This window comes from Accipiter gentilis, chromosome 33 (assembly GCF_929443795.1).
Source record: "Accipiter gentilis chromosome 33, bAccGen1.1, whole genome shotgun sequence".
In the NCBI taxonomy this organism is placed as follows: Eukaryota; Metazoa; Chordata; class Aves; order Accipitriformes; family Accipitridae; genus Astur; species Astur gentilis.
In genome coordinates this window covers 14,252,088-14,274,889 of record NC_064912.1, presented here as the reverse complement: position 1 = coordinate 14,274,889, position 22,802 = coordinate 14,252,088, and the positions used below count along the sequence as shown (strand labels likewise).

Here is a 22,802-nt window from a genome sequence, read left to right as displayed (position 1 = left end):
TGGTAGCAGTGTCATATTTTCTTGGCAACCTTGGGGCCTGTTTTCCCATTATATAATGATAGTTAAATGTGTATTTTCTGCAACTGCTCCAAAATGTGGTTGTCTTCAGTGAAATCTCTTTGTATTGACAGAAAAAGGCAGAGTCTGATGCCATGTTGGCCTGGTTTGTACTAGTATAAACCAATTGACTTGGTTGTACCTGTTAACTTTTTTTACTTGCATTTATGTAGTTCACCCTTTGCAGACCTGTAGGCTTGTTAACTTCCTGCTTATTAACCAACTCTGTTCTCGTTAAGATCCTTCAAGTCTATGTTGTATGAAAGGGGTTTTACTAATCCAGACATAGCCTTTTTATGTATGATGGTTATATCTTAAAGCTTGGAGGAATGAAGCATCAGAAAATCACTACTGTCTTGTTTAGAGATGCTGGCTCTCCAATTAAAGCAATAGAAAATACTCTTTAAACCATTGTATGGAGGTACGGGCATCTTGTCAGATACTAGGCTTTGACTAAATGATATAATACTGCAACTTCCATTTTCACAGTTGCTATTTTCATTTATTTCTCACTGAAACTTAACACTCAGCGCCTTGGACTAAGTTTTTTTCTTTAAGGAATTCACCAATAACCATTTTATATAGAGTTTGCTTTTACTTGCTGTCTTCCAAGACTTTACAGAAAATTTAAAGGGAACAAATTAATGATTTTGAAAGTATAGCCAGGAAAATATTTTCATATGTGTGGGGTAAACTAACTGATCCATGGCGGGTTATCTTTTGGCTATATGCACTGGTTACAGCAGTAAATGTATTATGAGGTGCATTATATTCTTAAGGCTAAATTTTCTTTGGGATGCCAAAGGTATGGGTTGTTATGTTATGTTCTTCTGGGAAACAAGAGAAATTCTACAGGGAGCTGACTTCCGAGATCTCATTTGTGGCAGCACAAAGGAGAGGAAGTGACAAGGACGTGGCCGAAGTGCACATTAATCACCAGCCTTGTATTTCTGTAGTGCATTGTTAGTCTAGTCTATGCAGGATTCTTTATGCTGAAAAAGTTGGAGGGGATGCGCCTTCTTGCTTTCATCTCAGCTAACTTCATGCTGATGAATAATGAGATTTTAATGATGTCAAAATTATGGCCTGGAAAATCTGGTAACACGTCTCCTTTGACATCCAAGTCATGCAATTTGTTGTTTTGATTCAGTGAAGCAACACAGGTTTAACCTTGTCTAGAATATGTTTCTATCAAAGCCAAAAAAAAAAAAAAAAAAATCACACATCTTACTGACCAGATACACTTTAACACTTTTTATTAAGAATTATTATGAGTCAATAGTTCCTTTGTGAAGCTTTGCAGAAAGTCCATTTCTATAGTATTTTGACATAATATTGGAGGCTACATCTCTTCATTTTAATAGAACCAGAAATTTTCTAGTGGTTGATCACTTTCTTTCATTAACTGAAATTATGTCTTCAGAGACCAACTCAACTTGATTCTCAAATGGAAACTTTTGAAACGAGGACCTCTATTAGCTTAGTCAACAAGGACCTGTCTTGAGCTTGCTGTGTTAATAATTCAAGCAGAAGCAGAGCACAACATTATTTTAGTTCATTGATTTGACTTAATTGGCAGTTCAGCAAGAGGGCTATAAGCCATAGATCAACTCAAATATTAAGTTTAATTTTGTGAGAAAATAACACTGTTAATAATGGCACTTAACTAGTGCTTACTTTCTAGTATACAGTATATACATACAGGAACATACATTACACTTTACTGTTCAGAGGTTTAAATGATACACTTTAAGAAATAATTTAATAAATTCTTTGCAAATTCTTTTTACATCAGTAGGCTGATTTTTATCTTGCATATATACAGTATTTTATTCATATTTACTTAAATGCAAAATAGATAAGCCCCTATTTACAGTCATCAGAAACCTTCAGGTATTTGAAATGGAAGGGCCCCATTCTTGAGAACTTTGTATATTAAAGATTTGTTCATAAAAGTTCTTCCATATTTATGATGCCATGTATTTCATTAAGTATTTCACTGCACTTGCTCAGCTACCGTTCTTTACATAAATATTGGAAAGCTGTAGTTTTTTGGGATACTGCTTTTTAAGAGATACCATGTGAGGGTGCTGCAATTAAGTTCAGAATTTCCTTAAGAGAATAGCAGTCAGGCAGCTCCGTGGCACAGTTTCTTTGAGGCAGCTAATATATCAAATTAACTCCTAAAAGACGTTGAGCGGATATCAGTCTTGTTTATTAAATTATGAAAGTTGTCTATATGATTGCCATCACATTATATTATCAAGGATACACGCAAACGTACTTTGCATTAAAAAAATTAGGAGAAAAAATAAAAATTGATATTTCAAGTGTAAATTATATAAAAACTTGTTCTTTCTCCATCTCTTAAACAGCAGCTTCCATTTTACTACATAAATCCATTTGTAATGTCAAATCATTGAGTAAGATTTGGGTCATCATAAAGGAGTCAAGTGAGTGGTGAACGGTACCGAGTGTACAAGACCAAGCGTGGATGGAAACAGAGCAGCAGAATGAAAATTAAATAAATAGCACAGAGAAGTGAAAAGATAAAGAGAAATTATAAGAGCCGTGACCTGAAACTGGGAGTTTAACATGGAGAGAAAGGAACAGAAATAAATGCAACAGTCCTGTTAGAAAGTATGATGTCTTAGGAGAAGGGGGAAATGGAAGTAAGAAAGCAACGTGGAAGTTAAAATTACATTTAATGCTGCCTGTTCAGCCACACTGTTCTGGCAGTATTCCAGTTCTGGAAGCCTCTACTCACACCAGATAAGCCAGTTCCTCCCTGCTGGAATTTTTCCTGCATAATGGGACAGAATTTCTTTAACAGATTTTACATGAGAGATTTAATGTGGTGTATTAGGAAACCTAATTTTCTTCAGATGGGAAGAAGAGGAGCTTATTTGCTTGACAGCTGTAAGGAAGGATTTCTTTCTTAAGCACTTCTGTGTAGAAGTGAGCTTGAATGCTCAAGATGCATAGAAATCCACAGAACACCTCTCAAGGGGAAGAAAAACCAACCAAAGCAGCCAGTATCCTGTCAGCATGGAGGCACTCTAAATTAGTGTGTGAATCGGACACAATGATAAAGAAAGGCTTCGTTCCTTAACAGTGTTTTCATCAACAGGCTAAAACAATAAAGTAAATTGATGTAGTTGTGCTGGATAGTTTTTGTGTGGGGAAAGCGCCACAGAAATAGATGATTTACTGTATAGGGCTTAAGGGTTAAAAAAAAATCAATAAAATATGAAAAGCTATTAAAAAAGTAAAGATTAATGGAGAGTCTCCAACCAGGATGTTGATAACTTAAGAGATGCTTGTGTATGAAGAAGATAAGCAAAGATGGCTATGAGAAGAAATTACTTGAATAATATCAAAAAGAAGGGAAAAGATCTGAAAAGGCTATTCCTCACCTGCTTCCCATTTAGAACTTAGAACTTGCTGACAAATTAGGACCAATTATCAGATGAGATCGTGCTATAAGCAAAGGAAAAGGTTTAATTCTGGTTTTGCTCCATGTTTTTTCTATACCAGAGGCTTGAAAAGCCACATTTTTTGAGTAAAGTCATGCGGAATTTCAGTTATGACAGATTAAGCAATGAAATGATTCTGCTGTGTTGCAGGGCGAGTGACAAAGATGTCTTACTGCCCCAAAACCAGTGGGAGAATGTGAGTTTAACTTCTACCCCGCTCCGTCACTAATAATGCAACAACAGCATAGGAACAGGCAGTTCTTGGGTCAACGTTTCATAGTTTGCTGTTGTGGGTAACTGTTAATTTGCTTCCCGCAGCACATTTGTGTTTCTTACATATTTCATACACTCGGTAAAATTTGGCAATCTGGATTGGATTTCTTCATCCCCGCTGTGAAATACAGAAACTGTACTTTTACTGTGTATTCAAGAGTCACATTGGGAGGCACTCATCTCTAAGAGGTCAGCAAGAAGCTGATGCTGACTGGGATTCCTATATAATACGCCCATTCTAAAACCTTGTATGTGTTGAGGGATCTTGTATGGCTTCCAAACCTCCAGTGATGCCCTAGGTTAATGAGATTTTAATGTATTTGTTGCAAATATATCCCTTGAAAATACAAAATGTTAATCATAAACGTATTTATTTTTAAGATACTTTTAAGATTACTCTCGTTACATGAACATACGTGGACCATAATACTTAGCCAGACAATCTTTACTAGATAGATTTTGATTTAACTTTGTAAACCAGCGTCCTTCATTTTAATATGTGGAACAGACATCTCTCTGTTCCCTTAGAATTAGTTAATAAATATTTCTGAATTCTTGAAATGTTTTAGGATGCAAACAAAGTACTGGAAAAATAAAACATGTTTTTGTTAATTGTTATTTCTAGAAGAACTCAATTTAAACATTAAAACTTAGTTTAGCTTGTATGAGAAAATATTTTCTGGAAATGGTAAATTAGGCTTCTTTTAGAGGGGATTCAGTGATGGAGAAAGAAATTAAATAATTTATAATTAACATTTACTATTTGGACATGTATAATTGGATATTATGATCTTTAGTAAAGATCATCTATATCATCTTCATTGAAAAAAGGTATTTACTTCATCAAGGATAGCACTATTCCTTCTTTGTACAGAAAACAAGGCAATACCTTTTTCTATACAAGATACAAGGTGCTGTGTCTTCGGTCAAGACTTCAATAAACTGCTTAGTGATTTCTTCAGACAGGAATATTAGAGCAATGAAGACAGAGTTTATGCTTTGTAACTAATTCAGTGCACGGCAAGTATTAGATGTCACAGGTATTACAGCACATAGGCCAGAGTCTCACAAGGTTTCAGCCAACAATTAACTATTTGAAAATTAAGACTGTTTCATTTAACTGTAATGGAAAGCTCCTTCTAGCCTCTTGGTTGGGACTCTGACATTAATGACTCCGCAGCAGTATCACAGTCCCAGTACGAAGTAGGCGAAGTACTGCAGTAACAGAGCACCAGAGAGCGTTCTTTAATACCTACGTCATAACTTGCTGTACTACTGTGCGTTCATGAGAACACCCTTGATTCCCACAGTGTATCTTTTTAAGCAAGCGTCGTAATTTGTTGGGAAAGTTTTTGTTAATGTATCTGTAGAGCAGAGGCATTACAAAGCTGCTTGAGAAAGCCAAGAATTTTGATAAAATCTTGGTAAAATGTAATATTCGACTGTAGTTTTCATCTGCAATTCTTCCTTGTGCATTAGTGAATGTGCTTACCAAAAGAATAACGTAATAGGGTGTCCATAACGTGAACTGTGTACAGACTGTGGCAATCAAAAGCCTGTGCACCGATGGATCTAATCGTCCAGTGTCTTGATCCAGTGGTGTAGCCTCTTTGCGTATTCGCAAGATTAATGTAAGTGCATACAGTACAGCGATAGCTGGTACAACATACCCGATAAAGACCATAATGGCATCTGCTGCTTCTTTGTTCTGCATCTTGGAACATTCAATTATTTTAGTGGATACATGATTGCAGACGTAGAACAGGAGAGATGAAAAACTTGTAAGCATGGCACCACCCCATATGAATCCACAAACGTGTTTGGTGTTGTACACACTCGACATGTAAGTTCTAGGTAGAGCACGTTCAATGTAGTAGTCCAGACTGAGTAATGTAGTAGAGTACATGGTAACTAAAGATGAGACGTTGAACAGAATAAGTAAGGTAATATAAACTTCATTGTTGGAATTCCAGATGGCCCACTTCGTATTGGCAAGACCTAGAAGGTACACTGGTGCCAGAGCGTTGATGATGAGACCAGCAATGGCAATGTTGACAAAGTAAACATCTGGCATAGTCATAGTAGCTTTGTTATAGAGATTAACTAGGACCAGCAAGCCGTTGTAACAAAGGCCAATTGGGAAACATATAATGAGGTAGAGTAGGGAAAAGATGGAAAGCACAAGGTGGAAGTCATGGCAGAGGTGCTGGTCCTCGCTGTTCTCGGTACTGTTGTTTAAGGTTTCACAGCTCCACATAGTGATTTTAGCTTTTGTATCTTCTCCGCTGGTTACCAGCAATTCTGCAGAGAGAGAAATAGTGAAAGTATTGTTGAAATATTGTATTCTAAGTGAAAAGCAATGTAGTATGAAGAAAACATTTTAAAGATGGAGATTACATGCTTCACGTAAACTAATCAATTTAAGGTCAGTGACTGAAGTGCCGTTTGGTCTTGCTAGTCTAGAAGAAAGTAATCTGTGATTCAAAATTTCATGGCACTAGTAAATGTTCTGAAGTTTTAATTTAAATTAAATTAGTAGCAAATGAGTTGATACAGGACACTCAACAGAAGTAAATAATAAACTGTGTATCTTTAAAATAAGAACCAATGTAATATACATGAAGATTAGTACATTTTTAAAAAATATTAAACAATACCTTTTATATAGCTAATACTATGTAAGGGTAGCTGCTGAAGAATTGACAGACATAAGCTGAAGCACAAATCTTAGCAATAAGTTGGAGACTAGAGTTCTCGAAGGTGTTAAATAAGCTCTCTTAAAAAGATAGTTTCTTAGGAGGCATATCCAAGGCAGTAGGGTGGATGTATACTGGTCACTGATAAAATTGACAAAGACTAGAGGAAACTGGGAAATGAGGCGAAGGGGGTGTTTCTTATAGATCAGTTTGTATTCAGACTTCCAACCTATAACCATTTAGTTCTGAAAAAACAATGGACCTCTGTAGTACAGGGAACCTAATATCAGGGCAGCCTGACTTTCCAAAAAGGCAAGAATTATCTATCATTTCCTCTCAAAACAGCTTGAATTCTTTAAAAAGTATGCTAGTATCAGTAGTTATTGTCCAGCTATCTTTGCTTTATTGTCAGTAAAGAGATAACATTTTAAATGAAATCATTGATCTTCAAAGCAATCATGAAAAGTCTCTTTCCAAAATGCAGAAATAAGAAGTAATCTCTGAAGTGCAACTGAAAACATCCACAGCCTTAAAATCATGGTTATTCTTCCTGGCAGGCCATTTTTAGGACAGTGTAGAATTTATGCAGCAGGTGATTTCCCATGTTACGTGTACTCTGATACTGTCACATACTCAGCGTTGTATTGTGTGCTTCCCTTTTAGCACGTATGGGAAAGTATAAGTACACCTACCTGCATTCTTTCCAGAGAGACAAGATTTAATCAAATCCACAATAAATATTGTGCAATTAAAATGAATGTTACCAGACAACATGCTATACTCCATGAACCATATAGCTAAATTATACAGTGCGGGTTTTGTAAGCATACGGATATGTGCTTGCATCTCTCTAGTGCTGCCAATCCTTTGACACTTCAGCCATAGTACAGAATTTGTTCCAGAATCGTGTCAACTTCCATTTTTTTTTATCTTCCATTGCCATTGTTTTGTGCACAATTTTTCTAAATACCATAGCCCGTGCCAGAAAACAGGTTGAAAATACAGTAATTTTAGCTGGGCAAACAATTTTTTATTCCACTGTCGTATTTTGGATTTCCTCAGAGAAGCGGCTTCTGTGGCAGCAGCACAAGATGCAGTTCTGTTGTTTTCAAACCTTTTTTTCACCTTTGTGGAAAAACTTACTTTTTTTCTTTGTTTTCTCAAATCAGTTCTTCAGCTACAGTAAGTACTGCATATGAGTAGAAAGTATAGTATCTTTATGTTGCCCTTCAAACCTCATACTATTTTTGAGCACTGAAAACAACCCAGTTTTATTTTCAGGAAGCATCTGTTGTTTTAAGAAACAAAAAGAAAAGCTATTTTGCACACTCGAAGGCAACCGAAATCACATCTCATTGAACTGTTATGACTTGATTCGACCAAAGCAGCCGACTGGAACCAGATATTGCAAATGCATGCATTACGGTGAGTGCAAGGGTGACTAAGCACAGGCATGGATACGATCACGTAATTCCATTATGTAGGTTTATCCTTAAGCATGTAGCTTTGATTACTCCAGACTGAATTACATCAGCCGCAGAATACTTGCCTCTATATTGTCTCAGAAGATCAACAGTCTTTGCTACCACGCTTTATATTTTAGAGGGCAGGGGGCTGTCTGGTTTCCAGAGTGTTTTTAGTAATTACCTCTTTTTTTCTTTACATCCTCTAACGGCAGTGACATACGGCAATTCTATTTTAATGACAGCAATGGTAGGTAACTCATTGTGCTAAACAGTCATCTTACGAAATTACCAAACCTTACGAACACATCTTATGAAATCACAAAACTTACCTCCCAAACGAGCAGAACTAAACTCCGCAATGACACCATTTTCTGAAGAAATTTTGTTGACTGACTTCTGAACGACCAGGTGAGCTGGCTTTGCCCAACTCGCGTGGAAAGGACCCTTTTCAATTGTCACTTACCTGTGCCGGCACTGAACCTGTCCGCTGTGCCGTACGGGCCCGGCTCAGCATTCCTCGCGGGGCCGTGTCTTTTGTCATTTCGAAGGAAGTTTTCTCCCCGCAGACCGTGCCTGCCCCGCTCCTCCCGACGCTTCGGCCGCGGACCTCTTGCCCTCGGTCGCCCTCAACCCGCCCCTTCCCCAGCCCCGAGCCTCGCCGCCCCCGCTCCCCTCCCGTCAGCAAGGTAACGCCGCAGCCCTCCCGTTCTCTGTGCCCTGCCTCGGCCCTCCCTCACGCCTCCCCTCCCCTGCTCCCCTCCGCTTTTTTAACACTCGCGCCGGCTCCGAAAGCCGAGCTCGGAACGCGAAGCGCCGCCGGGCAGCGCGCCCTGCCCGCCGCCGCTCTCCCCCGGCCGGCAGCGCGCCCTGCCCGCCGCCGCTCTCCCCCGGCCCTTCGCTCGGCCCCGCGGTGCTGCCCAGCCGCGTACCTCCAGTTCCCGTTCTCCGCGGCTCCGCGGGCGGTTGCTAAGCGGCGATTCCGCGGCAGGCAGCCGGCTGCCGAGCCCCGGCTCGGTTCCCTTGGAAAACATGGTGATGGCCCCTCGGCAGCGCGCTGCTCGGCCGGCCGGCCGGCCTGCCTGCCCGCCTGCCTGCCTGCTGCGCTGCACTTGTTTTTCCTCTGGAACTTACTCACAAGTTTCTGCTTGGCTTGGCAGGCGGCAGGCCCCTCCCTTTCCCTGTTTACAGCCAGTTTCCAGCAGTGAGAGGCTGTGCTCGGAGGAGAGCGAGCGCGCAAATCCGGCTGGGATTAGGCTCCGCGGCTCAGATTTACTCCTTCGAATATCGGGGTTGGTGACGGTATTGTCAGCCGGGCTGGGCTTCTCCAGGGACGCTGGAGAGGCCGCTCCGTTCCCTGCAAGGCCGAGCGACGGCTCTCGTTCGAGAGCGTGGCTTTATTTTGAACGTGGGATGAGAACGCGTAGCTTTGAGGTTTCGTTTTTGCAGGCCCTACGTCCTAAACAACCGCTATTTAAAAATCGTCGTGCTGCGAAGCGCGCAGGTGCTTGCGCCGCTTGCGAAGGTGAGCCAGCTTGTAATACAAGCTAGGAGAGGAGTTTACTTTGAATTTGGAGATTTGGTTGGGTTGTTCTGAAAGGGCGTTACGATGCGAGCCTCATTTGGGGATGCTGTTATGGATTCCATTCTGTTGCCGTTTTTGAAAAGTTGAAAAGACGGCTGTTCTAAAGGGTGTTTGCGTGTCAGTGGCAATTAAGGGATGTGAGCGTCTATATTCGACGCCTTTAAAATGGATAATTCCTTGAAAGATTTCTTTGAAATGTAGGGTGATCGTTTATCCCGTACTGAATTTTGTACCGTGGTTGGTCTGGTTTTCGTACGGAAACTCCTCAGAACTGAAGTTACTACCTTCAAAATATGTTTTTAACTGATCGTCAACCAAAACCAAGAGCCGCCTTACTTTTTCAAAATAATTTGTCTTATATTTAGAGATTCTGAAGCTTTATTCCATAGCAAATAAACACCAATAAAAATCCCTCAATTAAAAATTCAGCAGGTGTTTACGGAATAAATACCAGAGAAGCACTAAAAATGGTTACTCAGTTCGTGTTGACTTACTCTATCTGACTCCAGTTTGGGTTTTTTAGGCACGGTCTGTGCTTCTTGGTTTGTATTTAACAATTCATTATGGATACTGTAAAACCCCTGCAACTCCCAAATGGCAGAAAATTCCTACGTTCCCATTTGATACATAGTCTGCAGACAGAATTGCATAGGTGCTATGGATAAATCTGTGTTACGAACTGTGGCATCAAATCTTTGCTGCCTCAAAACTGCAGAAGGACTTTAATCATCATGAGTTCATTGCAGAAGTAGCAATGTAGGAAAGGTGGGAGCGCAGAAGTACTTTTAGAGTTCTGATACTTGGCCGAAAGCCAATTTCATTACATGTCATAAAAGTTGAAAGGGGTTTTATTTAGACAAAAAATTTGCGTGAAGTGCTTAAGAAAAACTCCTTCCAACACTGTAGATAAAAGTTAAGAGCACTTGGTGGCAAAGATTATTTTAGAAAAGATGCGTAAGATGAACTTCAATTAATGAGAAAAAATGAAGTGCTGCTTAGTTGTATTACAGAGTCCATGGCTGCAGTCTGGTTTTTTTCAGACATTTTTATTCACAATGCAGCACTAAGTTGCAGAGCAGGTTGGTTAACAGTTTCAAGCATGACCATTCTATGAGCTGATTATTTTCTTTGACTTTAAAAAAACCCAAAGCTTTATCCAGCTGCAGTACTATCTCTTTTTTTTGTTTAGACAATAAATGATTTGTCTACTTGCTCTCCTATCATCTATATGTGAAAGAGGTTTTATCTAGATTATCTGACCTCCGAATATGTGTTTTCACAAGCTGCAATACCATTATAAACCACGCATAGCTAATAAAGCTGTTGCCAACAAGGTAAGTCTCTAAACAGGCCTAAGACTCCTACTTCATCAGGTGTTCTACAGTTTCCACAGATCTCTTAATTCCTAGAGAGACTGAAACCCGAGGATACTTACTGCATAGGGGAAGGCTGAGCGCTACAGAGAGCTTTGCGGGACTGCACAGGTTTGTTTCAGATCAAGACTGAGAAAACCAAAAAGCTTGGCCAGGAGTGTTGCATATATGCATAAACCACGACTTAGTAGATTGTCAGCTGCTCGTCAGAGTTTGCAAGGTGCTTTTTGAGAGTGTCATGCTAAATATTACTTATGGATTATTTCTTAAAACTTTCAATAATGGATGATTGGTATTTCTGGAAAACAGCATACCTGCAATTAGTTGTACCTCAAGGGGAACACACTCTGAACTCTCAAGTAGGAGAAAATGAAGTGTCACGCTGCTCTTACCTCTCCGTCTGGGTAACATGACATTTTTTTAGGCTTACTAGCTTATATACATACCATAGGGATTAACAGAAGACTTGTTGGCTGGATATACAGAGAACTAGATTGCCCAGATTGTATGTGAGGGGAAAAAATGCAGCAGTGCAGGCAAATAGGTTTCAGAATATACTTTCCTTATGCAGTTAGTTGCTGAGTTGCTGCTGTTTATAATGTAATGATACAGCTCAGATAAAGTGCTTTTAACATTAGTGGAGAAGAAAATCCTGCTTGATACTGGGTGCTGGGCTGAAAAACAGGCCCCTTCCAACCCTATCATTTATGTCTCTGTGGTGCAATCATTGACCAGTTTGGCAGGCGGTATGTTTATAATTGATATCACTTCCATTTTATAATGTAGTTAATTCAGTACAATATAATGTGAAAGAAGCCATGACTGAATAACAAGAGTAATTGATATAAAATAGCGTTGAATATAACCCTGTCTTGGATGTTTAATTTTAACGTGCAAATAAAAAAGCAAGAGGAGGTCAGTTGGAAGAGGGGTATTTTTTTCTTTCTACAGTAGCACTGTCTGTCCCTGGTCCTGTGAGAGGGAGCAAGGCGCTTGCCACCCTGGTGAGTGAACTGATGGGAAGAGCAGGTGCCCAGCCTGCTGGTCTCACTGGTTTTACCCTCATTAGGCTCAGGTTTTGGTTTTCTAAACCCATTCCCTCTGCAGTATGAACTGCCTTTAGTAGCAGCATAACATTAATTAAAACAAGCTTTAAAACCCCCCTTTGACTCATACCACCCAACTATTGCCTACTCCTGCTTAATTCGGCACAGTTTCGAGTGCTGTGAGCCCACTTCCAGTTTTATAGCTTATTGCCTCCCCTTGCTCCAAGTCCGGTGTTATTCCTGTCCAGACATAAATGCTTACATACATTTCCCCATTTTTTAAAAAAACTTTTTTCCACTCTGCCTGGCCCTTGTTTTTTCTTTATCTCTCCCTGATGACTCTATTACAGTTAATGCTGCACCCCCATCATCATTTGCTCATGTGACACATACATGATATCATATCAGACGTATCACAGGGTTTCCAAGTATGGCATTCTTTCCCTTCTTACTTCTCTGTTACTTTCCCCTGGGACATCTCGGGCTGTTCTTGGGCATGTTGAGTCAACAATAAAAACTGAATTTTCAAGAACTAATAAGGGTGTATTTGTTACAAGTGGAATGAGTACAGGGATACTCATGGTTCTGAAATCAGTTTTTGCATTTTGCTTTGGTCATCCTTTGAGGTTGCTCACTCTCCGATTTTCCAGAAATTCTGAATATATGTTGTCTTCAGAGCGCTTCAAAACTTAGCTCCTTCCTGTGGGCCCCTCTCTCACTTGCTAGGTGACTTTTTTTATTGTTCCACAGATGTTGGCAACCACTTGTCACTTGTTTATTCTTCCATTCTTTGTGGTGAGTCACCCGTATAGCAACTACCTGGTCATTCAAATCCCACTTGTGCCATAATAATCTGCTTACTGCCCCTGGCCTCTTGGCAACCTACTAAATAGATGCAAATTTTTTTTTTCCTGTTTTAACCTTTTGTTTACATCACCATCACTATTATTATTATTCTAATAATTTTCCATATAATATAAAACTATTAACAATGTCAGATGCACTCTTTGTTTCTATTTAGATTGTTCATCTCTTTGGGAATCTGAGTTTGTGTAAGGCCATGTCAGAAGTAAGTCTCTGCAAATTGCTGTCACAGATCAGTAAACATCAACACATGAGTTCAGATTCTCCTTTGGTTTGGAAGAAAGAGAGGAAAACTTGATTTTAGGTTATGGTAACTGTTTTTCACGAGGCTCATTTTCTGTATATTAGGTTAGAACTGAAGAAATTACTTCAGTCTTCAGAGTTCATAGAAGATGGCTCAAAACAACGTGTGTGAAACAGATAACTGGATTTGCTTTCTTTTCTTCCCCCCCCCCCCAATTTTTAAGCAGCTTAAACCTTATGAGAACAGATAATACACTCCAATAAAGACAGACAAAAAAGATCAACTACTCTGGAAACCAAAATAAAAACTGCCCAAGCGTGTTCTTAAGAGACTGTTATATCTGTTAGAAAGTGACGGTGTGGTAGTGGTCTGGCAGGTTGTAATAACCAAAGTGCTGTGGGGTAGAAGAGGCAAATGAAATTCCTGCAAAATGGGGAGACTAAGTTCTGTAGAGAGGAGATAGTCCGGCATTAAGGCCCCTAAAGGTCTGTGTGGAAGGAGTCCCATGTTCAGACACAGATGCTGTCTGCCACTCCAGAGAAATCCTTCTCCTTTTATGCTGTTTATTTCTTTGTAATAGAGCCTCTGCAGGAGTTGGGTTGCCGATGGCTGTGCCCTCCTCAGCTGCTCAGGAGCAGCTGCGCTGGGGGCTCTGCATGGGTTAACTCTATAAACTCGATCATGTTTTGTTAACTTCTCTCAGTGTCCCAGTATCAGATGAGAGTGACTGGTCTCCTGCTCCACCTCTTCCTGACTTAGCTTTATCTCTGAATTCCAAAAGAGCCTCTATATGGAAAACCTGACATATCTTTTCTTTTTTAACATTTATGCACAGCGAGAAAGGATTCAGCAGAGAGTGAACAGTGCAGCTTTTAATACATCGTAGGTGTTCTGATTTAAGATTTCATTGCTGCAAAAAGTGAAATATCTTATTTTTGTGCAGTTCTAAAGACAGGGTATTCCATCAGGCAGAATGGATTTATGCAGCCGTTACCTGTATTTGTCTACAAGCCTTAGCTGACTGGGTTTCTGAAATGAGATACAGTTTTGAGATACCCAAATATCCACTAGGTAAAACTCTTCTTAAAAAAAAGGAGTTATATGCAAAATAAACCCCCTGTTATTTTCCTAGTGTTGGTATTCATTTCCAGTAACTTACGAGTGTATTAAATAACAGGAATAATTAGAATGAATGTAATATTAGAAAATAGGCTTCGTAAGATGCTTCGAGTTCTGGATTTTGTAAAGTTGACTAATTGGAATACAAGAAGTGACAGCTTTTAAGCATCAGCAGAGCAGACAGTGCCGTTCAGGGTGGCGAATACGAACAGCCCATTAGCACTACGGTGGTTCCTGGTCCGTGTTTTCAGAGCGCTTGGAAGCTGATTTTCATGCAGCTATTCTACTTTAAAACTAAGTGGCAACAAACTTAAATAAAATTCAGTATCAGGATGATTGAAAGTTGCTATATATATTCAGGTTTTTAACTGATTCGGTGAAAAAAAAAATTTTAAAAAATTTAACCTGTGGCAGAATTTCCACTGTGCTTATAACTGGTGAGCCACAGGAACCAAAAGACTTAATTAAACCATGCAATTTCAGCTTCTTGGGGAGCACACAAGCCCATTAACTGTAGCAAATATTTTCATTCAATTTAAAACTGAACGTAAGTTGCGGTTTCTCTTCATATGAAATATTTCAACTCAATGGATCTCACAAGGATTACACACACCTTCAGAAAGCATTCCTACTATCGTGATGTTGATGTTCAGAGTAGCTGGGACTTAGTAGATTTATACACTAGATACACTTTGTCCCGCTGTTTGTAATGAAAGTATTTAGTTCATTTTTTCTGACTTAGGGAGTTGAATACACTAGGTGGGTGATTTCATTAAAGGCTTGACCTTATACGATAATCATCAATGTTTAACTACAGGGTGAGTATCTACCCAGTATCTACAGACATTTAAACTGTAGAACAAGTCAGTTAAGACTGGTTTTGGGGAAAAAATGTTTATGAAACTTCTACGTTCCTTTTTTTATGTAAAGATCATCAGATCATGGAGACAAATTCAAAATTTTCTGCTGAGGCCTTCTAAATATTTGAGAAAATACAAAATTACAGGATAGGGTTTTTTTTTATAAATTTCTTTGCTTAGCTAATGTTTTTGTTTAGATCATAGGTGCAAACAGATCATTTGCACCTCTTACTAGATGGCAAGTGGCTAGATCTCTGCATTTCCAGCATTTTGGAGTTGCTCAGGTTCCAGGTAAGGAAGGTATATGAACTGAACATTGTGCTTCTGGTCCACGTAAATCAGCATCACTCCAGTAAAGAAGACAAATTCTTGCCAATCAAAATCAATGGCAATTATCCCTATTCTAGATATTGCAGCCTGACTTTATCCCAGGGACGGAGCATCAAAGGTACGCCGACTCTGATGGAATCACTCTCGAAATGAGTTGGCTCGTTGCGTTGGCAGGGTGGAAACAGCAGCTCTTATCTTAACCCGCTGTTTGTTAGCTTCCCCCCTGCTTAGGACTTGTGGCAGGGAGCGTTGCTGAAACTTGGCAGTACGAAAGCATTCCCCACAGATATTTTGCTGCCAACTGTGAAGACTGACAGGAGACACAGATGGTAGTTTTCCTGGAAACTATAATGTAATGCCATTTCCTATTAGAAACATTGGTGAAAGCTGACCCGGTGACTTATCAACAAGCCATCACGCGGACCATGTAGGAAACTCTTGTGAAACAGACTCAGGCTGCAGGGACCAGGTTTCCAGTAAATGCAAAAATACCGACATAGTTCTTTCTCAGATAACATTTATAAGAATGAGTATAAAACTGGTTTGAGCTTAGAGTTTGAAGGGGAAAATTGGCCCTCAGCAGAGTTGCGCTAAGGCTGAAATGACTTCAAAATTTGTCACATCCGTTGGAGATAAACAGGTATCTTTCTGATAACTGTTCATAAGTCTGAAACATCTTGTTCTTGATACTCCTGTGGCTTTTAATTTCTATTGCTTGGTGAAGGAAATATCATTTTCTAGCTGCCTCTTGGATGAACTTGCATATTTACTGATTGCATCTTATTCCATTTATAATGTCTGAATAAAATAATTTTACATTCTAGGAGGGCTAATATAATATTAATTCTGATCTAAGGGTGGCTATTATTAGACTGTAAGATTTGGAGTAGGAATTTTCATTTACCAGGGGCTTGAAATTAAGAGGCATCTTACTGGTACGGATGGCTTCCGATTTTTCCATCTACTGCTCGTCATGTGCCACTCCCACTCCACTTTATCAGTGACAGGGGTTTTTTACCCCTTATTCATCAAAATTTCCTACCAATAATCTTGATTTCTTACAAGGCTCCCCATTGCACCTATATGTATGGAATGACCCTTCCATCAAACTTGAAAAAACCAGTAATAACCTTTAGCACTTTTTGGTCTAGGATGCTGGCAAAGAGTTTGACAGGTTTAAGTATTTGATGATTTGATTTGAGTCCTTGGCCATACTTTCACAGGTGTGTGTGTGGGGATGCTTCCTTAGATAGTCTTTAACAGGTGGTGTTTTTTCCAGCCCACTATGAGACTGGGCAAATGTTTCCAAGGGCAAAAAAACCAAAAGTAATTTTGGGGGAAGAAATGTGGAAAGGAGTCTGGGACCTCTATAAACCAGGACTCTCTAAACCTGAAGTCTCCTGTTACAAAAACATCAGTGAAGTTATACCTTGAGTATACTACCTGTAGCCACCTGTTATGCACATTCTGTCCAATCCACAGGATTTTGGGAAGCCATGGTTAGGATTTGTACAAATTCCTGGGACTACAGCCAAATAAATGACATTGAAATAAATACTAGTGCTTACTAATTGCAGCGTATTGACTCACATGCCATACAGCGATTACTGGTTGTTTTTTTAATTTGAACAGATTCTTTTTTGAAGATTTCTTAGTGTCCTTGATATGTACACACATTTTTAAAAATCTTGCACACCACAGCAAGAAAGCATGATTATGTAGCAGATTTTGTTACTGCAGGAGCTGTATAGAGCCTTGATATATAAAATAAATTTATAATCTGCTTCCTCCTGTGCTAATGGGTGGAAACCTGAGGAGTAATTAGTTTGTCACAGAGCCAGCTTCTTAGTAATGATTGATAAATGGTTGTTTTTACATAGCCCACACAGACACAGAGTGCATACCAAAAGTAAACCGCAGTTTGTAGGGAGGTCACTGGAGCCTACTAGCCTATCTTCACTTAAATGAGCCTTACATGTTTTAGCTGTTGTGGAAAATATGCAGAGTATTCTGATAAACTCTTATCTGATGTTCAGATCCTGCACGCAGAAGTTCAAATGAATCATTCTGATGTGCAGATCACAAACATAGACGTTCACATGAATCACTTTGTCCAGACATTTGATTAACTTTTTTTCATCCTTTCAGAATCAGTCCAACTTGGGTTGAAATCCACGGGATACTGCTTTGACTTAAATGAAGGGGCCAGTCAAGTACTCGAAGGATGTGATGCTGGCAAGAGAAATAGGGTGCTGCCTTTTTATGCTGCTTTAGCATTCATATAAAAAGGGCATAAAGTGCACCTGACAGAGCCCTAAAGGAAAGTAGGTCTTTTGCTAAGTAGAGTAGAAAACAGATTTGCAAATATCATGGTGATTAGCGTAGTTAAAAATGCTTATGGAAGCTGAAAAGGACAGCAGTCATTCTGCTTATTCAAAGCTTCTGCTGAAAGCAGTTAGGAAATTTTTGCTGCTTTGAAGTTTGCCTTTGGCTTACCTTCTTTTATAATATAAATGAAAATGCAGCTTAATTGTGATTAATTAGTTAATTAGTTACTGCTGTGTCTTTTAGCTGCTTTGCAGTAATATTTCACAGTATGGTTTGCTGTGTGTTTTATTATTATGCTGTGAATAGAAGATTCATAAGTATCTCAGTTTGAGAACTTTTTTTGCTTTATTAAAGACTAATTAGATTAACTTTTGATCAATTCCTCTGCTATACTTTGGCTATACTGTTATACTTCTAGATTTAATACACAGAAAAACTGACATTTCATCTATTCAGAGCAATTAATAAAAAACTTAAAAGCACATACTTAGTACGTAAAGATACAGTAAATGACAAATCCAGCCTAATGTGCAAGAGCATGAAAATTGATACGCCTAAGAAAAAGCCTACTGTAACTTTCTTTTGGACAACCAGAAAAAAGTAGGAGCATGACAGATTTAAACAATGACGGTTTTCCTAAAGAACTGTCATCTAAAAACTGAACATTGGTTTCTAACAATGGCACTATTCATTTTCACTGATTCAGGGTTTATATGCGTTAATGTAAATTGTTTCTAGGCTCTTAAAAACCAAAAGCAATCTAAAAGGTGAACTTCTTAAAATCTCACCTGGTAGGCAGTGCCTTGTTGTTCCTTGATGGTTGGCAGAACCATTTTGCCCATCAAGTCACACCCTTTTCAAAGCGAGCTCAGCAGAAACTCCAATATCTCATTTCTCTAGTAGGAGGAAATAATGGGAGAGCTTAGAAAAAGACCGCTGATGCCGCTGCGCTGCCCTCGGTAGTGGCACCGAACTTTGTGTATACATGTGACTTCCCCTGCACATAGATGCACATAATCCTTTAAGCTTCGGCTGCACGCTGGTATTGGCGCAGAGGGCTGTTGCAAAAACAGGGGGCCTGATCCCGTCGTAAGGACTATTCTGCGTACCACGTTCATAATTGTGAAAGGGGTTTTTAGGGGTCGATTTTTGGAAAGGACAGACTGAAAGGACGTTACTGTGGTTCGAGAACAGTTCAACCTTTGGTATAGTTACGTAACAGCAGACAAATAGTGGCTGCATCGAACAGAGAGAGCTTTTGGGTATGAAAAAAAAAAGAATTTTTACTATAGGAGTACTGTTCTGCAAAGCTGAGCATGTTAACAGAGTAATAAACTCGAAGCAAAATAAGCTAAACTGGCAAAAATATTATGTTAGTAAAACTTGATTTTCTTTGGAGCTACTCATCACAGCTGTGTTTGTCAGGAGTCATATCCCTTCCCGCCTTTGAAAAACAATGCTAGTTAGCAAAAGCCTGTAACATCCACTTGGTCTCTGGAGAGTTTAGACAGTAACCAACATTAGACCTGAAAAAGAGCCAATGTAGGCTTTAAAAAATACTTTACTGTAAACCTCAGAATTATTTTAAGCATTCAAAAAGAACGTTTTAATTAAAAGAAAAGAAAAAGAGTTAAGGAAGATGCTACTGCTATATCATCTTGTTTTAATGAGATGGTAGGTGAATGTAAATTCTTTCCATTTGAATAAAAAGCATGTAATATGATTCTGTCTACTTAGCTTGAATACAAATAGTCCTTAAATAATTTGCCTTTTTAAACTGTAATGAAGTACTAATTTATGTGTTTTCCTTCCTCCCCAAAGCAGTAAAGTGTAATATATGCTTTTATTTATCAAGCAAAAAGGAGTTGACCCTTAAAATGGATGAAGAATTTGTTATTCATGTTGGGCATGTATGTAGCATGTGTATTTTCTTTAGTGTATGTAATACACGTGTGTTTTCTTATTTTATACCATTACTTGCTTGTTTTTATTCTTACAGTATCTTATAAGCTAGAACTTCACAACAGGACTCTAAGATAAACTCTAGGGTTAATGCCTGGGAACTTTTTTCATTGTCAGTATTTACAATCTAAGTATTTCGTAGACGCACAGAATGGTTCGGGTTGGAAGGGCCCTTAAAGATCATCTAGTTCCAACCCCCCTGCCACGGGCAGGGACACCTTCCTCTATACCAGGTTGCTCAGAGCCCCATCCAACCTGGCCTTGGACACTTCCAGGGATGGGGCATCCACAGCTTCTCTGGGAAGCCTGTTCCAGTGCCTCACCACCCTCACAGTAAAGAACTTCTTCCTTACATCTAACCTAAATCTACCCTCTTGCAGTTTAAAGCCATGAGCCCTTGTCCGATCACTACATGCCCTTGTAGAAAGTCCCTCTCTGGGTTTCCTGTAGGCCCCCTTTAGGTACTGGCAGGCTGCTATAAGGTCTGCCCAGAGCCTTCTCTTCTCCAGGCTGAACAACCCCAGTTCAGCCTGTCCTCACAGGGGAGGTTCTCCGGCCCCCTCATCACCTTCGTGGCCCTCCTCTGGACCCGCTCCACCACGTCCATGACCACCTGATGTTGGGGGCCCCAGAGCTGAATGCAGTACTCCAGGTGGAGTAGTTGCCTAGTTCAGTTATTTTTTTTGTTGCCTAGTTCCGTTCTTTTTTTTGTTGTTGTTCCTTTTGGCTAAGCTTTTATCGTTTATATTAAAGTAAAAAACCCCCAAGTCTCTATTTACAATCTTTATAACATAGCAGCTCTGTTTGTAGGTCCTACGTTAATATTTCCATTAAATGTTCTATTGTTGGACTTTGGTCAAATTGTTAAATAAACAAGCACTTCTTTAATCTCAGAAGTAATATTTCTATGAGGAGACGATGTGGAGCAGCCCAGGATTATGCTTTTTCCTTTTTTTAATGGTTTGTAATATTTCATGCTTATCACTCGTTTGGTTAAGCCATTATGTATGGTTTATATTTTGAAACACAGAGCAAAACCCCCAAACTGTGTTGATTTACATTTGATAAAATACTAGTGACAGTTGGGCATAGAGTTTAAGGTGAAATGTGCTTTCCTTTTGAAATTCAGACCTCATAAACTTAAGCATATAGGCTTTTTGCAGGAGAAAAATGCAGAGATTGGGAGATGGAATAGTGCTCCTTCAGTCTCTAGGGAGAGCAGAAGGTAATAACGCGGCTCCTTCAAGTCTGGTGCTCTCTTGGTTTTATAGAGGTGGCTGCTTGCTCTTACAGGCCCCGCCAGTCCGTCACTTATTTCAGTTTGCAGTGCCCACAGCCTAATAGTTTTTACATTATCCTGGTCGGGTTTGTCTAGCACACTTTCCCCAAGGCTTGTTTGAATGTAAAGATCTATAATCACCTACACAATTATGTTGTGTAAGTATCACTTGTCCCTGATTGTCTGGAGTAACTTGGGGTAGTTGTGGGGCAAAGGAAACTGTCATGCTTTGACCAAAAAGGTCCAAATTTTAACGATATCCATACTTGCAGATCTAGCACAGGTATTTCTTGTGGCAGACCCAGGGGAATTTGTGCTGAGACTCAGTCCTGGCCAGACAGCTGCAAGGGGACTGAATGAAATGCTGAACAAGGATGTTTGAGGTTTACTTTGGTGACTTATTTTTTAACTCTGCCTCATTGCAAAGTAAGCAAGTGCCAGCCTCAGTGAAGATGGAGCCTCTTCTGTGACCTGCCAGGAGAATTAGCCCATACTTAAAACACCTTTAAACACAAGCCAGATATTTTTTCTGTGCACACGGTAGAAGTTCAGCTGGATAGGAGTCCAGTATGAGCATGAAACACATACATAACCCAGTGCATTTTTTCTTTACTACCACTAAGCATCAGGGATCACAGAAGCCTTGGGGGTCTCCTCACATGCTTAATTTTCAGAAGCAGTATACTGTTGCTATTAACTTGATTAATATGCTGAATTAAATACGGCAGGTCCCTGACCGTCCTCCCCCAAATACAGTTCTCATTGCTCATGGTTCTGTGAAGTTAACGTACAGTCCTGAAGTTCGTAATTACAAGTAAGTTTGTTAATATGAAAGTTGTATTTGAGCAGTGCAGGGTTTTGTTTACAGAAAAATTTGTAGTAGTTCAGATGATGAAGCCACCATGTGCTTGAGGTGCTGATGTTTCTGACATGCTGCTACATCTGATATGAATTGATAGATAATTCTGATAATATTTTTTTACTTACAGGAACTAGATAAGGCAAAACCTAGGAAGTTCTGTTCAATTTTGTTTGGCAATACAATGACTTTCAAAAGTTCATCTTTTAGGAGTGCTCTGTGCAGTAACTTAGACTTAGGTAGAGTTACTGATTCAGATGGATTAAACAAATCACAAGGTTAAAGTGAAAGTAGTTATTTAGGATTGTGGTTGCCAGAATATTATTTTTATGAGCTGAAGTGGTTTTGCTGAAGCATCACTATGACATTAGTGAATTAGTGGTGTACATTTGGGCCCTTCATACCCATGTGTAAATTGTCTATAAAGAATAGTTATTCCTATAAAAGGATTATCCAAAATACTCCTCAGTATACTTTTATCTTGAGCTGAAATGATGGTACCTTCAGAGGAATGCAAACAGTTGGTGGTACACGATAAAAAGACTGTGCTGTGGGCAAAGATCTCCTCGTTCATTGCACAGAATGCGGCCAGTCCCCACTGACATTTCTTCTTATTTTTCAGTACTGTTGTTTTAAGCGTAGAAGCAAGATGTAATATTAATGGGATTCATTCAGGACTGTTTATTTGTGTTTTATCTTAGCGTGAGTATTCAGCAAGTTCATATTTGGTCATAACATGCCCGAAAATGCTTTGGTAATTACTTAAAAAAAAAAAAAAGGAAATTGAATGTGCGAATCAGCTGAAGTAAGCAAGACTTACTTGAAAATTTCGGAGTAGTTGCTTTAGAACTGCCTTTTGTACGATCCCAGCTTTTAGTCCCTTTCATTTTTTAATCTGCTACAATATTTCAGGTTGTAAGAACTTCGATGGAAAACTTTAAAAAGGCGACCACAACTGTACCAGCGCTGCAATCCCATTAATCATACA

The 22,802-nt window shown here is 39.3% G+C and overlaps 2 protein-coding genes across 7 annotated transcripts in view; one reads left to right on the top strand and one right to left on the bottom strand.

Moving 5' to 3' along the window:
• The window catches only part of C33H7orf50 (chromosome 33 C7orf50 homolog), a 135,132-nt gene that overhangs the window by 42,707 nt on the left and 69,623 nt on the right, over positions 1–22,802 (top strand). The gene's annotated exons all lie outside the window — the stretch shown is intronic.
• The window catches only part of GPR146 (G protein-coupled receptor 146), a 55,604-nt gene continuing 34,098 nt past the window's right edge, over positions 1,297–22,802 (bottom strand). The window contains exons 3-4 of one of the 6 annotated variants that reach the window (XM_049791618.1): positions 18,503–18,610; positions 1,297–6,107 (exon numbers count right to left, since the gene is read on the bottom strand). In XM_049791618.1, the coding sequence (XP_049647575.1) occupies positions 5,059–6,063 (1,005 nt within the window). In that variant the 5' untranslated portion in view covers positions 6,064–6,107; positions 18,503–18,610 and the 3' untranslated portion in view covers positions 1,297–5,058. The other 5 variants (XM_049791619.1, XM_049791620.1, XM_049791621.1 and 2 more) reach the window with 5 other exon arrangements.